At 38.8% G+C, this 17,019-nt stretch overlaps 1 protein-coding gene across 1 annotated transcript in view; it reads right to left on the bottom strand.

The window, feature by feature from the left end:
• Nucleotides 1-17,019, bottom strand: part of CC2D2B (coiled-coil and C2 domain containing 2B) — an 81,120-nt gene continuing 64,101 nt past the window's right edge. Inside the window, exons 29-36 of the mRNA XM_058671769.1 lie at nucleotides 16,656-16,853; nucleotides 15,332-15,421; nucleotides 12,166-12,279; nucleotides 7,658-7,792; nucleotides 7,187-7,309; nucleotides 3,764-3,822; nucleotides 2,556-2,733; nucleotides 1-686 (exon numbers count right to left, since the gene is read on the bottom strand). Coding sequence (XP_058527752.1) covers nucleotides 498-686; nucleotides 2,556-2,733; nucleotides 3,764-3,822; nucleotides 7,187-7,309; nucleotides 7,658-7,792; nucleotides 12,166-12,279; nucleotides 15,332-15,421; nucleotides 16,656-16,853 — 1,086 coding nt within the window. The 3' untranslated portion in view covers nucleotides 1-497. The remainder of the gene's footprint in view (nucleotides 687-2,555; nucleotides 2,734-3,763; nucleotides 3,823-7,186; nucleotides 7,310-7,657; nucleotides 7,793-12,165; nucleotides 12,280-15,331; nucleotides 15,422-16,655; nucleotides 16,854-17,019) is intronic.

Raw genomic sequence — 17,019 nt, 5'->3', positions numbered from 1 at the left:
TTTCTTTTTTTTTTTCTTTTTCAGTGAAATAACTTTTTATTAGGGCAATGATCAGAGCAAGCATCAAATGTACCAATCTCATTTTGGTAATAACAACATTGCAAGGCTGAGTTTTTACTATTTACTCTGCATCATAATTTCTTGGGGAGTGTGTTAAAAAGAATGCAGGCTCTGGAGCAAAACATTAGTTCTGAGTGAGACCTGGGAACCAGCATGTTTAGCAAGATTTTCCAGGTGATTTTGATGGAGTTGGTGTGAGATACATGATGTAATTCTTTTGGACATCTTAGCTTCTTTTCCAAATTAAGATGGTGAGCCAAAGCAACTAGAGGTCCTTTTTGAAGAGGTCTCCAAAGGACATTATCTAAACCCAGTGGGATGAGTTTCCATAGTGCTCAACTCTAAGTGTGAATCAAACATTGGCTCAGCACTTGCCTGGACTTGAAGATCAGCAGAAAGATTCCAAAGTCCCAGAACATACTACAGTCCTTTCCTTTTCACTGATGTCGGGATAAGGAAGCCAAGTAGACCCACACAGATAAAATGTTGTTTGGGAATGGGTGAATGTACACAGCTAAAGCAAATTCTGTCTTAGGAAACTGGGAGGAGTGAATTCCAGTTTGATACACAGCATCAGTAACCGACTGCACATCAGTGTATGGCATCTGGATAGGAAAGCCTGTGATCTGCATCAAAGACAAAACAACACAAAAACCCACATCAGTCACATAGGTCGCGGAGTTACTGTAGGCAAAAAGATCACAGAAGCCTCTGAAAAATGGTAGTCATAAAAGCTGTTTGTGGGTACTGATTATACTTTAGGTCCAGTGCTAATTGCTTCACATACATGTTTAATCATTGGACAACTCTATGCAGTGAGTTCTATTATAGTCCCACTTCGCAGATAGAGAAGAGTCGAGTCAGGTCTGCCTGGTGTCTGAGCTCTCACACTTTACATTTCACATTCTCACACTCTTTCTGGATAGCAAACTGCTGACAAAGAAACTACTTAATCCTACACATATGGGAGTTAAGTGAAAATTTTGGAAGCATTTATTGGACATTGATTTGTTAGGTTTATATTTGTGAATTTATACTTGTTAGGTGATGACTATGTGGCAAGATGAAAGAACTGGAGAACATATATGTAAAAGTGCCTATTGTATAATACACAAATGATAAGAATAAAACTCAAGACATACTGTTTATCCCAGGAGGATCTTTCCTATTAAATCAATTCACATGCTTTTCCCATCTGGTTGGGTCTACAGTCTTTATCTACAATTGGGATCAATGTCTTTACACTACAGTTGCCTATTTTCTGGTCCATAGTTAGTCTGCAATCTGTGTGAATTCATAGATTATATCTGCCTTGATTAATCTCATAATTCCAGTGCCTAGCACAATACCTGCCATATAGAATACTAGCACTTACTAAACACCAGGTGCTAGGTGCCACAGTCTAAGTATTTTTCACTTAATTCTCATTAGAATTACAAAATATAGAACTAGTTATATCACTGTTAGGTTAGAGAAGTTAGGTAATTCTAAGTCAAAGTTTATGAGAGCAGAATTTGAACACAAGGCTTCTGAGTTCAGTCTAGATTTACTACTATAGACTGTGTAGAGTTAAACAGATAATTTTACAGAGGAGTGCCATTATTTGAACCTTGGCTTATCTTTATTTCAATTTAACTTATGTCTCTACCCTCTTAATTCTATTAAAAACAAAGCAAGATAAAACAATTTCTTTTTCCCTGTTCATGAATGAATAGTGCCTGTAGATCCTTCCTAGGCAGCGTAAGTATTTAACTCCCAAGCTTTTCCTCATTTCCTTCCCTCAGGGAATTCTCCAGAAGACTTCCTCTAGTCTACAGGGTGGAAGGTAGACGAAGTCTCAGCTTTGGGAAACTGGTGTTTACAAAAACCTACTGGACCACATCACAGAAGACAGACCGATTAAAGGATTCCTAGAGCATGAGGTAGGGTAGGAGAAGGAAAGGAAGATCCTACTAATACATCAAATGTCCATTCCATTTACTATGGACTTCAGTATGAGATATCATTTTACCTTCCAAGACGGTGTCAGTGGACTGGTGAATATACAAGTGAGAAGGTCAGAAGAGAGATCTAGGTTGTATGTATAAAACTCAACATAATTCACACACATAAGATAGGGAAGTTTGACTTTCTCTTGCCCGGAACCAGTGACAAATGTCAGTCTATTATTAGGGACCATTTGTCTTTGTTTTATCTGTAAAGTGTTTTCCTTTGGGGTATTTTTGCCCAAAGTTTATCCTTCATATGACATAAAGTATACAATTCGTACTAAGAAAACTATGCTAAGAAAAGCTATGCCATGTTGCCCTGGTATTCATTTTCCCTCCCTTTGAAATGTCTTGGTTTGTAAGCAAATGGACATACTATTAATATCATAGTGTCTATCATTGAAGATGAATTTATAAGGTATTTAAGACAGAGTTAAGATTTCTATTATTTAGAAATTGGCAACATAGTTAAAACAAATGCTATTAGCACACAAACCATATACATACCCAATAAAACTGAAGCAATCTTTCAAAATCATTCTCTTCTTCAGGTGAAACAAAACTTCCTGTGCCAAGTTCCAGCTTAGGAAGAATTTGTCGCAAAATAGAAGTACATTGTCGATTCCAACGTGTTGGCTGTTTGGATCTCCATTCCATAATTTTGCCCTTTAGAGTCCTTTCAATCCTAAAGTAAGAATGTAAAGATTATTTATGACAAATTATAACTCCTTTAATAAATGTGATTAAGAATTACTTTTACTCAAATATGAGAATGGTTCTTTCCAGACTTGGGAGGAATTCAGACTTCCTTAGCTAAGTTTGTCTGCCACCACTCATGCCAATCAGACTGGGGAGAAGAAGCAGGTTCCTGATTGGCTGGAGAAGGCAAGAAACCACTCAGGATGGGCAGCAATTAGCTCTGCAAGAGGTCTCTTCCAGTTAGCAGGGTGCCTTGGGTATGATTTGACAACCCTTACCATCTGATTCCTGGGCTGACATTTCCACAACTCAAGACCCTTCTCAGATACAGGACATGCTGCTTCCAAGAAACAGTCTTTACAAAAATTCAGATATTTAATCTGGGATGATGTTGGCAAGGATCGATTATGACATCAGTTAAATTTAGCAGGTGTGGGAGGAAATCAAACATTGGGCTAATAAATATGGTGACAAGCTTGTCCCTACTAGTTTGTAAGCTTCATAAGGGCAGGAACTTATGCCTGTATATCTAGCCCCTGGCACAGTGCCTAATGATGAACTGTGCTAGGCAGGGCAAAGAGGGGATACAAAAGTGTATGTGGGGGTTCCCCCAAGAAGCCTCTCCTCTATGAAGGATGACTGTGTAGGATTACTTCTACAGCAGAACCTACTGGAATCTTGGCTGAGTTTATAGGGAGTGCTGGAGTAACAGCATTTCTGTTCTGACCACTCAACTGGATTTTTTTTTTTTTACTACAGGTTAAACAGACAGGTGTGTTGAGAACTTTCCAATAGTGGCTCACCATGTCTTTCAGAACAGATTTACACTGTTTTTACAGAGTGTCCTGGATGGCAGAAGAGCCATTTTTCAATGCATATATACCAAAAGAAAGGTGTTTGATGGAACTGTTATAATCTTCATCATGCTCCTGGTGATAAATCTATAGTTATTTTGAAAGGCTAAGTTAGAGGACTGAAAGGTGACTGAATGAGACTAGAAAGAAAACACAATGTACCTGTTCTTTAGGTCTTCTACCATGCTTTTATTAGTATCAGAATAAATGATTTCTTCAGGCTGAAATACATACAGTCAAACATTCAGAAAGCTTCTGTAAATACTAGCTTTACATCACAGTCATCCTGGAGTGTTAGCCTAGCTGCAGTGAGGGGGAACCCAAATCAGTCTCTTATGGCAAAACTGATTCCATAGATAAAATATAGATCATATTGTTCCTTTGAATCAGATTCTTCATCAGAGCCAGTGGAAAGGATGAGGATGAGGGACTTACACATGAAAAAAAATTTCATGGGTTAGAAGAACTGCTGTTCCATTCATTCAAATAAGGATTTGAATTGCTTGTGGGTCCTACCAAATAATCTTGGGCAGCCACAACAGTCTCTTCCATTTACCAACTATGGCCTTGGCAAAGTTAATTAACTCATCTGTTCTGAGCCTCTAGTTACCATAATCAAAATATGAACAATAATAGTGCTTGCTGCCCTAGCACCTTATGGAGGTTTTAAAATGCCAACTAAGGTTCTTGCATCCCATAGTGTTCAAGTCTTAAGCCACTTCCAATTAATTCCACTTTACTGCTAATTTGGGGGGCAAAAAATTAGGGTGCAAATACATGGTCCCTTGTGACTCACAATCCAGATGTGATATTAGCTTCTGCCTAGCCTAGCCCCAGCTATTGTGAGCATCTAGGTAGTGAACTAACAGATTTCTGTTTATCTCTATCTCTGTCTCTCAAATAAAACAAACAAATAAATATCAAAGAATAAAATGTACAAGTTTGAACATGATAGCACTTACTTCTTGGATGTTGGTTTCTGACTGTGCTGAGGTTTTCAAAGGCCCAAATTCTTCAGTGATGCTGCTCGTCCCTCCTACCTCCCTGCCAGTGGCCAAGCTCACCCATCAGCACCTCCACGGACATCTCCTTATCACTGCATCTTCCTTTCTGCTGGTCCTGCTCTCTACCAGCATCATTCTTTTCCCTGACTTTCACCCAGGCAAGGTCCTGCTCAGCACCCCTTAGTGTGTTATCACTTTTCCCAAGAAGGCCCAGCACATTCCCTCCCTCAGGTCTTCTTGCTCTGGCTCCCAAAGCATGTGCATTTCTTCTCTAATAGCACTGTTACTGCACTGCAATTGTTTATATCCTTCTGTGTCCTCCTCTAGATCCTAAGTGCCAAGTACACCAAGACAAATCTTTCCACCCAGGAACCTAAAGCCAAAAGTTTTCAGAAAATTAACATATGTCACCTAAGTGAATAAGAGTATAATTATATAAGAAACAAACAGACAACAACAAAAAACCCACTTCATCTCTACATAGATCATTCTCCCTCTAGAAGATAGTAATGGTTCGGTCAGAGATTTGAGATGGGAACAGAAAGGGACAGGCTGCAAGAGGCTGAAAATGTGTTTTCTCAAGAGAGAGATGCACATTTACTCTTCTTTAAAATGGCTTTCAGAAAGAAAATATAAATATTTATGTACTTGTATTTGAATGGAGAAATGTTTAGAAGGTTACAAAAGAAACTGACAGTGGGAAAAGGGTGTTAAAAAGGAGGGAAGTTTCTCACTTTGCATATTTCAGTATTTGGTTTCCTTCTCACAACCACTATGCATTCTTTTTAGTGCTGTTAATTGCCTCAAATACATAGGTAAGCATTATATATATTATAAAAATCATCTATACAACACCCATGGATATATCTAATTGTACCCTTCCAAATTTGTTTTATATTTGTAAAGAATACACCACAGACAGATTTGAAGTACCCTGTATACTAATCTCTGACTTAATTCATACAAATGGCTTTGTACTTTGTAAGGGTACTTCAAAAAGTTCATGAATATCATTAGAGGGTCCGGTACAATGGCTCACCTGGCTAATCCTCTGCCTTGCAGCACTGGTGTCCCATTTGGTCACTGGTTTGTGACTCAGCTGCTCTACTTCCCATTCAGCTCTCTGTTTATGACCTGGGAAAGTCTTGGAACCCTGCATCCATGTTGGAGACCTGGAAGAGCCTCCTGGCTCCTGGCTTCAGATAGGTTCAGCCCCAGCTGTTGCAGCCATTTGGGGGAGTGAACACGTGTATGGAATACACTCGTGTATGGAATACCTTTCCCTGTTTCTCCTCTTTGTAAATCTGCCTTTCCAATAAAAATAAATCAATGTTTTAAAAAAGAAAATATAATACTCCCATCAACTTTATGTTTGTAAAGCAGAGGTTTATTGTTTTATATTACATTTCCTTGATTATGAGTGAGGTTGAGAATTTGAATTTCTGTAAGTTTTTTGTTGTTGTTCCTATTTGATGTTCTTTTTCTCTCCCTAGTTTCTACTTTGCAGACTTTGCAATTACCTATATTCTTGTGACACCATGACCCTCAACCCAGAAACAGTTTTTGACACTGTGTTTTGAGTATTTTCCCAACGTGATGCCAAATACCTAACAGGGCCAGTGGTCAAGCCTTCTTATGATTGGATCAATTCCTGGTCTCTTGCCTTCTAAATTCCAGTGAGTGCAGGTAATTCCCTGTCTCTAGCCCCATCTTTGTTAAAAAGTAGGGGATTTACATAACTCCACCATACTCCCTGGCTTTAAAAAACGATGCGTGGGCCAGATCACTGGCTTTCTTGGAACATTTTCAGACCAGCTTCCCTCCCTGCTGCAGACCACTCAACTGTTAGTGTGCCTGTCCCATTCGTATTCCATAAGTTAACTGCCACAGCTGGGAGCTCAGGTAAGCCTTCTGTTTGTAAATTTCTCTACGTGATCATCATCATGGATATGGAACAGAAGCGCTAGGTCAAAGTAAGAACTTATACTATCTTGAACACTAACTTCTCTATTTTCATTATTTTAAAAAAGTTCAATTCTATTTTAAAACAAATTTTTATTTGGGATATTTTCTTCTTAATTTTTTTTCTTCAGAGAAAGAAAGAGCCTAATGTTGCCTAAACATAAGTTGAAAAGGCTGGTTTTCTTTTTTCATTTTTAATTTAATTTATTTAACAGTGATGTATTTTCAGCTTAGTTTATGATTACAAACTTAACCCTCCTTTTGTAAATAAAGAATTCAACAGGCAGTAAGCGGAAAACGACTGTTCCTTAAGAACACAGACAAGGTCTGTAAACAACAAGCAAATCTCAAAATGTTATTTTCACTCATATATATTACATTTTTTTGCTCTCTGTGTATTAATAACCACAAATCAGAGAAATAATATGGTACTTGTTTAGGGACTGGCTTATGTCACTAACAGTTTTCAGTTGCATCTTTGTTGTAAAACATCAGAAACTAGATTTTTAAAATTAATACTGCTAATAAGCAATTGACTACAAGATACAAAAACTGTTACAACTAATAAAGATCAGAGACAATGGCCACTTACAGACACACGTACAGAAATATGGTTTACCTGTATGCTTGGTGATTTCATCCCTTGGAAGTTTTTTGGAATTAACTGTTTCCAGAAACTTTCTTTTGAATAGTCAAAATGTATAGCCATTGGTGTATTATTTTGTTGAATATTAAACCACACCTATTACGATATTAACAAAAAGTCAGCATAGGCCCAAGGAAATACAAGACCACAGTAGATGAACATGGAGCAAAATTTTACCATCTTATTATTCCGTGCTTTGTAAGAGAGGTTCCAAGGCAAGAAATACTGAGACTCCAGGCTTCATGGTCACAGGGATACTTGACTGGTTCTCAGTCATGCAGGCGCTACAGCGTCACCTTGGGAAGCTCCAGAGCTTGAAGTCTTCCCGGGCACCTGACTCCAGGGATTCTGGTTGAATTCCCACTTTGTCTTCAAAGTCCCTCAAGTGAATCTAGTGTGTGGCTAGGGTAGTTGTTGAGGTGGTAATTTTCCCCATATACTTACATTTTTATCATCAAACAAACAATCTATGCTTTGTAAGGGACAAAACGGGTCAAACTGCTTATGGCATTGCCCAGTTGATGGATTCCAGAGCAAATATTCATCACTTTCTTGAGTCAATACATAAGCCACATGGCCCTGTTCAAGGGAAAAAGGTAATGTTATCTTTAGTAGATCTAACTAGTTTTGTTTTTTTTTCTTCTTAAAGATTTATTTTATTTTAAAGATTTACTTATTTTTAATTGGAAAGGCAGATTTTTACGGAGAGAAAGAGAAACAGCGTGAAAGTTTTTCCATTCACTGGTTCACTCCCCAAACAACGGCTCTTGCTGCATCAGTGCCCTTATGTGTACAACGTACCAAGGCACTGTGCCATCCTGCTGCTCTCGCAGGCCACAGGCAGGGAGTTGACTTGGAAGTAGAGCAGCTGGGACACGAACTGGCATCTGTATGGGATACTAGCACTTGGAAATGGAGGATTAGCCAGTTAAGTCTATGCCCTGGCCCCTTAACTAATTTCTGTATGTGGAAAATATAATGTAATTATTCTTATTTCTAAATTTTAAAAAAATTTTTTTGAAAAGAGAAAAATAATCCAGGTCCCAGAATGCCAAGAGGAGGATGGCATGAGGATACAGACAAGAGAACTGGTGTGTCAGCGCTTCCATGTATGTGGAGGCTGTCCTGACGGCAAGAAAATATGCAACAAAACTGACTTACGATGCTGATTTCCTCACAGGCAGCACCAAAGTGTCTTGAAGTAGGGGCACTATTGCCTTATTCTCACAAAGCAGGGACTAGCCCTACTTTAGTTAGAATACACTTGGAGGCTAAGAACACACACCAGAGAGTTAAAGATGGAAACAGGCTTACAGGTCTGAGAAAAATATGAAGATATTAAAAGGCTGTTATTAAGAACATGATTTTTGGGCCTCACGGCGTGGCCTAGTGGCTAAAGTCCTCACCTTGAACGTCCCGGGATCCCATACAGGCACCGGTTCTAATCCCGGTGGCTCCACTTCCCATCCAGCCCCCTGCTTGTGGCCTGGGAAAGCGGTCAAGGATGGCCCAAGATTTTGGGACCTTGCACCTGCGTGGGAGACCCGGAGGAGGTTACACTCACTTGGGGAGTGAATCATCGGACGGAGGATCTTCCTCTCTGTCTCTCCTCATCTCTGTATATCTGACTTTGTAATAAAAATAAATAATTTTTTTAAAAAAAGAGAACATGATTTTTAATTAGAGGTTAATAAGAAAGTATACAGGAAACCAACGTGAGCAACAAAAAATAGTCATCGTTTTATTTTGCTCTGCACATACTTGTTATAGTGTAAGCCTTTCTTAGCAAAGAATAAACATTTTGTGCAATAATGACTAGCATTTGTGAAATATTTATATGTGTCGTGTGCTGTGCTAAGAATTCACACTCGTTTTTTGAGGTTAATTCGTTGTTGATTCTGTGGGGTGGGGATTATTGTGCTCACCTTCTAGATAAAAATCAGAGGTGCTGGGGCTTAGAGAGGGCAACAATCAAGGCCATTGTCCCCTCAGTGTGGAGAGATGAGGTTCAGAGAAGCAAACAAGGCTGACACCAGTAGTCAGTGAGTGGCTCATCTAGGCCTGATTGTTCCTCAAACCCGTATTCTTCTCCTCTTTTATTTAAAAAATTTAGGTTTTTGATTAACATGTAATAATTGTACATGTTTACAGAACATAAGTGGCATTTCTATATATGCATACAGTGTGTATTGATAAAATCAGGGTGGTAGCATTTGCATCGCCTAGATATCTCTGTGTTTGGAGCCTTTGAGCTCCTGTCCATAAAACATTAGTATTGTGAACTATATAGTCACACCACCAGAACCATATTGTGAACTACAGTCACCTCTCCAGACCTAAATTAATACTATGCTGGGGATTCTTGTCTTCCAAACTCCATGACCCTTACATTTATCTCTTTGTTCATCTGAGAGTAAACAACAGGCTCTCTTGACTGCAGGGCTGCCTCCCATGCAGTTGGCTCACAGTTGCAAAGGCAAACACTGTCGAAATATGGTCGACTGTGTACTGCCACCTAGTGGTACCTAAAACTATAGCAGACATTCATATGGGAGAATACATTTAGGCTCTTGGTTAAGAAACTTAATACAGAAGTAATAAGCAGTTGTCCAGTTTGTTCTGTTCTCCTTCTTCTGCTACAGCACCAAGTGAGCTGCCAAATTCTCCTTTTACAACAGGGTCTGTGTCCACTGCTCCGCCTTTTCATTAAGTAGGACATGTTCTTGCAGGCAAGCCCAAGGACAAACAATGACAGCAAAAAATCTCAGTGAATGGAGTCAATGGACATTGGGAGGGTGACATCATCCTTGGATCGGTGAAACTGGCAGCATTTCAGAACTATCCAAACCACTTGGACAGAACCCTCGGAATATGTACACACTGAGACTCTGGGATGATATGAGGTGGCGGTTCCTCATCCCTGGGTACCAGGACGTGTGGGAAAGTTGTGAGTGATTTCCTTCTTTGTCTCTCCCCGTCCCCCAGAAACAACAAGAAGAAATAGCAAATTTGGAAGCAATGAGAATACCTAATTTTCCCTAAACCTCCATCCTTCCCACCCTGATCAACCATGTAATCATTATAAAAATAAAATTTAAAAAAATAAGTAACAAGTTATGCCAAGGGAATATAGAGAAGCAAATGGCCATGACAAAAACTATAAGAAAAGATTGATAATGTTAACATTTAGCAAGTTACACAGGTATGGCTAGAAATAGACAAAAAGAGACAATTTTGTGGTAGAATGAATGCAAAAACATATAAAATAGATTGTCAATATTTCAGACAGCTAAACATGAATTTTTGTCCCACTTCTTTTAATATTAACACCTAACAAGTTTAGTATGAGAACAGATGTTTCTTTTAAAAAAGGAAAAAAGAAAAAATACAGAGAGAAGGAGAGACAAAGAGAAAGATCCTTCATCTGCTGGTTTACTTCCCAAGTAGCTGCAGTGGCTGGAGCTGAGCCTATCCAAAACCAGGAGCCAGTTGCTTTCTCCTGGTCTCTTACATGGTTTCAGGGTTCCAAAGCTTTGGGCCATTCTTTACTGATTTCCCAGGCCACAAGCAGGGAGCTGGATGGGAAGTGGAGCATCTGGGACACAAACCGGTGCCCGCATGGGATCCTGGTAAGTACAAGGCAAGGATTTTAGCCACTGAGCCATCGAGCCAGGTCCAAGAACAAGTGTTTCTTAACAATCTTAAAGATACAGGGTTGAAAACATGGGAAGACAATGTTGGTATTTGAATTGATAATAACCACAACAACTACATTGCAAGTATTGCTGCATAGCCACCACCACCATGTGGTGAAGACATGCTGTTTCCAAAACCTTTTATGTATTTACACGTTGCAAGGAGCCTTATCAAGTAACACTATTTTAGTACTATTCCCCAAAACAGAATAACAAAAGAAAGTTATTCTTTGTATAGCAGAACACTTTCAACAAGAAGTGTCCTCTTAATTAGTAACTTGTCTGTGAAAGTTTCTAATCAGCATGATAGAAGATGGAAACTTTGTTTTGAAGTCTTAAACTTATGGCTGAAAAATCCCAAAAGGTTAGATACCACATGTTTGCCTTAATTTAAGATATGATGTTATGTAAAACATGTTATTTTATGTATGTTATGTTATATGTTGTATATAAACTAAAATTGAAATGTCAATGAGGTGACCACAGAATGTGGTTAAGAAATCACATTTAGGGTCAGGCGGCATGGCCTAGCGGCTAAAGTCCTCGCCTTGAAAGCCCCGGGATCCCATATGGGCGCCGGTTCTAATCCCGGCAGCTCCACTTCCCATCCAGCTCCCTGCTTGTGGCCTGGGAAAGCAGTCAAGGACGGCCCAATGCATTGGGACACTGCACCCACGTGGGAGACCCGGAGGAGGTTCCTGGTTCCTGGCATCGGATCGGCGCGCACCAGCCCGTTGCGGCTCACTTGGGGAGTGAATCATCGTGTGGAAGATCTTCCTTTCTGTCTCTCCTCCTCTGTGTATATCTGGCTGTAATAAAATGAATAAATCTTTAAAAAAAAAAGAAAAAGAAATCACATTTGTTTTTAACATATTGGTTACTCAATACTATATCAATTCCACACGAATTGTTGCTGATGGTATGTTGGAGCATTTAATTGATCGGGATGATACTCTGCTGGTTCTGCCCTCAGACCAGACAGGGTCTCCCTAAGAAGCTGAGGAACTTGACTGGACTATAAGATGCTGGACTCTATGTTTAGTATATGCTTGCAAAGAGGGAATCTCAACTGAACTGGAACTGCGGTTATGCAACAAGGTGGAGTAATCCACCATGGGGGGAGGGTGTGGGGAAGGGGTGGGGAGAATTCCCAGTACCTATGAAACTGTGTCACATAATACAATGTAATTAATGAATAATAAAAAAAACTTATGGCTGAAACATCTGATGCAGTTTTGCTTGAACTCCAGAACTTACCTCTAATACTGAGGTTCCCAGGAGGACCAAAGCACTCTTTCCAAAATATAGGAAGAAATTACACAGAAGTATGGCATGCTCCTCCTTATTTCCAATAGCCAAGCTGATGCAGCGCTATGGAAGAACAAAGTGACAGCCAGAAACAAGGGATGGAAAGTGAACCAATGTGAACATCCAGCAGGTTTAGTGTCCTATTCTCCCTCCTGTTACAAGCATACTTGCCTTTACCAGATTCCAAAGATGACAGCCAAGCAGAAAACCCCATGTTTGCTAGGGCTTGACAGAAAGAGTATTGGCTGCAAGCACTGTTAGCATCTTTACTACCAGGTAGCATCTTTATTATCTTCTGAAGTGATCAGATAATTTGTACCCAACATGCAGCATTATTTGATTTGTTTAGGACCAATTTGGACTGTGGGCAAGCAGGGATGTATGCACTGAGAAAGTTTGAGACGAAGTTATCCTTTGGGCAATGGAGTTATTTATGTCCTGTACCAGAAAAGGAAGAGGTCTGACTTGGAGCCCAGTCAGCAACAGTGATTCAATCTTCTTCAACTGAAAGAATTGAACAGCTGATCCGGGTGTTGTGGCTCAAGTATGAGCATGTCCATAGGTGGTAAAACAAGAGAAGCTGCAGCACAAGCGGCCGGTGGGCAGTCTGTGGACTACTTCTAGTCTACAGCTAGCTTTTGTTTGATCGCTAGATTGTTACAAACAAAAACTACCTCTTAATAAAGTGGATTTTCAGCTTCTGTTGGAAAAGATCAAAGATCTAGCAAACGTGTGGGTCTGGACATTGCTACACAATGTGTTGTTGCTGAGTAGTAGCTCTGCCATTTAGATGTGACAGGTGTTTCCATGTCACTACCAGGAGATGGGGCCTTTAGGAGACGGAAGCTAGAGAGCTCTTGAAGAGACTATAAAAATAAATAAATAAATAAATAAATAAATAAATAAATAAAATAAGGGCCTGGTGGCGTGGCCTAGTGGCTGGGGTCCTCGCCAGGATCCCATATGGTCGCCGGTTCTGGTCCCGGCAGCTCCACTTCCTCTCTGCCTCTCCTCCTCTCTGTATATCTGACTTTGTAATAAAAGTAAAATGAAAATCTATAAAATAAATAAATAAATAAATAAATAAATAAAAGTCAATTGGGAAGTGTTTCACTGTTTTAACAACTGATGTGTCCATATCAATAGACACTGACTCAATGTGATGGTGAGAGAGAGAGATTAGAGAAGACACTTAAAGAGACCTTGGAGAAAAGTAGGAAGAAGAGCAAGGACAGCTAAAGGCATAATATGAATATTTTTCAATATCCAGCCGTGGAGATTCCCATGCTGAATTTTTAAGAGGAAGAGGGTTAGGATAAAGAGTAAATAGTTTACTGTTCTTGAATTCCAGATGCCGTCTCCTTTGGTTCTTTTAAGTCTCCTGTATAACATCGGTAAGGAAATTGAGGCCCAGTAAGGTTAGACAGGATAAACAGCTATTAAACTGTTGAATTATGATTTAAATCCATGCTCGTTTGACTCTAAATACTATTAAATGGAAAAAACAGTTCTTTTGTCTTGAGAAATTAGTCATACTCCCCAGCATCGTGTGACCAAAGATTCATGTCAATGGGAAGATCTGGCCAAGAGGAGTAGTGAGTCTGTGGTAACCATCCTAGTTTTCTGTTGTGTTTGGCTGGGAGACTTGGGTACACTAGTATTTGCTGCCACGATTATTTTTAGCTCAGCATCTTTTAGTGTTCTGCAGAATGATAATACTCCTAAAAACATCAGTTCAAAGAATCTCAGAAGAATCTAGATGGAAAGATATCTTTCTGAATTCTAATAGAGTTGAATTGCTGGAGCCTAAAGTAAAATCATGTTTTCCTCCCTTAGTCCTGCATAAGAAGAAGGTACAGTAATAAGTTTGTTAACTTGATGCTCCCTAAATCCATTTCAGCTCAAACCTAGCTACTAAAACATCTAGATAAGAGCCAGGACATCAGATCCAGGTCAAAGTGTCCTTCTCTAAGGCTTCTATAAAACTTGTGCTACACTTGAAAACATATTTTTTAAATGATTGCTACATTTAAAGCTGTGTAAAAGTGATAAATTTTAAGAATGAATAGGAACCAAGTCTCTCTTTGTCTTTAAAGAGATTACAAGTAGAATTTGTGTGTATAGAATCTGGGTGTGGAATTGAAGGGGCCTAGGGACCATCATCTCAAAATATGGTACCACATGTGCCGTTTTAAAGAAACTAAGAGAGGAACTAAGGCTAAAGATGGTTTCTGTAGTGTCTCCTTGTCTGCTTAAATTCTAGACATACCAAGGAAAAGAATAATTTCCTTTGGTCCTCTCCAAGTTCTCATTTAACTAAATTCCTGTGTTAACAAAGAAGACTGAAGTCTGTTAATGCACTTGAACAGAATTTTGTCACACAACTGATTCCTCTTTGGTTGCATTCAACATTCCAAAAGGAATAATTTATAATTAATGTTTATTGTCCCAAAATGCAGACTTTGTCCTAGGCCACTCTAAATTTCTCCAAGTTCACTTAATGCCCCTAAAATTTACTTATCACACTTCTAAAACTTGTCAGCATTCCCCATTATCCACTCACTTGTGAAAAGAGGCGTATGAGCTTCCGAATATGTTGAACTGGTGGGTAGTGACAGCCATGACTGCCTGCATTAAATTTGTCAATATTTTCAAATATATTTTTCTGTCAATTTATTACATTAAATTTTCATAGGATGAAGGGAAGGCCTTCACATCTACAGACTTAAGCAACAAAATATGGTTTAAAGTAGAATGCAACACATTCCAATAAGGGTTCCAGACTAAGGAAAAATGTGTAGTACACCAATTTAAATGTGAGTTTCAGAAAAATAACAAATAAATTTTTAGTGTAAGACTGGCCCACAAGATGCACAGAGACTGTATTTTGTTCGGAAACTGCTTTAAAAAGAATTCCAATCAAAGTGCTAGCAAAGAACAATACTATGACAGCTCTTCAGATTGTTAGAGCTGAAAATGATGCATAAAATTAAAAAGTTCCTGAATATCACAAGGGAAAGCACTATATAAGTATATAATATTTTTTAAATGAGTCCTTAGAAGAGAATCAAGTAAGAAATACTATACATTCTAATTACAAAATGGAATTGGTTACCTCTGATGTCATCCATATATCAGAGCCATCATTTTTATCCAGTGTATCAGGCATAAAAGGGATCAAAGATACAAATCGAGCAATGAGGTCCTAGAACAATATTAATAACATCTATTGAGGGTGTAATATATATAACCATCACCAAGCTTACTGCTATGTATGTATTATATCATTTACCATACTCTATAAGCCTGTAAAGTAGACATTATTATTTATAGTTTCACAGAAGAGGAAGCAAGGGGTTGGCACCCTCCATCTACAGCTCCAGTATCCCATATGGGAGCCAGCTCCAGTCCTGGGTGTTCTACTTCTGATCCAGCTCCCTGCAAATGGCCTGGGAAAGCAGTGGAGAATGGCCTAAGTCCTTGGCCCTGCACCATGTGGCAGCTCCAAAAGAAGCTCCTGGCTCCCGGCTTCGGATCAGCTCAGCTCTGACCACTGTGACCATTTGGAGAGTGAATAGGCAGATGAAAGGTCTATTTCTTTGTCTCTCTGTGTAACTCTGATTTTCACATAAAATAAATCTTTAAAATAGGATGTCAAAAAGAAAGATATACTAGTGAAGCTAGCATATTTATTTTTAAAAAAGAGGAAACAAGCCAACCATATAAAATTATATTTTTATAGCAAATTATTAAATATAATCAAAGTTTAAACATTACAACAATATACATTAGAATTAACCATGTGATCTTGAAGTGTAACTGCGAAACTTTGTTTAAAACATTGGAAAGCTTGATTTGCCTTTAAGTTCAAAATTTGTCAGTTTTTTTTTCTATTAATAGAAGCTTGTTTCATGTGGTCACAACAAAGAATGCTTTCTCCAATAACAGATTATATACTGTTGCCTTTCTCACTTGGAAATGGTAGAGGCAAGGTGAACCAGACATGGTGAGCAGACACAGAAAGTCTGTTAAAATTTCAACTGACACATGACAGCTGCCATCTGTGCACTGTGACCTTTCACTCTGATGACCTCATGCAATGAACACGCATGGTCAAACCTTTGATAAACAAAAATGGTACAATGAATGTGTTTTTTGAAAGATAACAATAGTCCTTGAAAAAAATCTATCTCCTTGGACACCTGCCTCTCAGGATAAAAGGCAGGAGGAACCCCCTGAAGGAAAAGCGAAGTAGAGCAGAGGGCAGGCTAAAGCAGGACTTTTGATTTCAGGTTAAGGAGTTCAGATAAGGAAGTTTTGTAATTCACAGACAATATAAATATTCTGAGAACAAAAGAACAAGAATGCACAAACCGAAGGTAAAAGTGACTCTCCATAGCTGTTTTCTAATACCAAGGACGCCGTTAAACAGAACTCACTAGGGTTGTGTTCGAATCTTGAAGAAATATATCCAGAAGTTGCTGAGGTGGATTTAGTGCCTTGATGTATCTCGTTACTAAGACATGTGCCCCTTCATCGTTAAGAACAGTGGTTATGATTCTTCTGCTGGGAAACACTGCCTTACAGTTTTTTTCAAAAATCTGAGCTCTGTGCAAAATATCCATTTGATCTGAAAACTAGAATAAAATTTAAAGTACTTCAACATTGTGCGATATTGTTCCTATTAGAAAATATCAAGAACAAACGTTTACTTTTGCCAGTTTTGAAATTATCAATCATTGGTTTGTAAAACAACTTACATATCCATGATGGTATCTATAAAAGTAATTCAGTATAAAACCC

The sequence above is a fragment of the Ochotona princeps genome, chromosome 13 (assembly GCF_030435755.1).
Source record: "Ochotona princeps isolate mOchPri1 chromosome 13, mOchPri1.hap1, whole genome shotgun sequence".
Taxonomy (NCBI): domain Eukaryota; kingdom Metazoa; phylum Chordata; class Mammalia; order Lagomorpha; family Ochotonidae; genus Ochotona; species Ochotona princeps.
The sequence above is the reverse complement of the archived record's forward strand: the minus strand, read 5'-3'. Positions and strand labels throughout refer to the sequence as shown.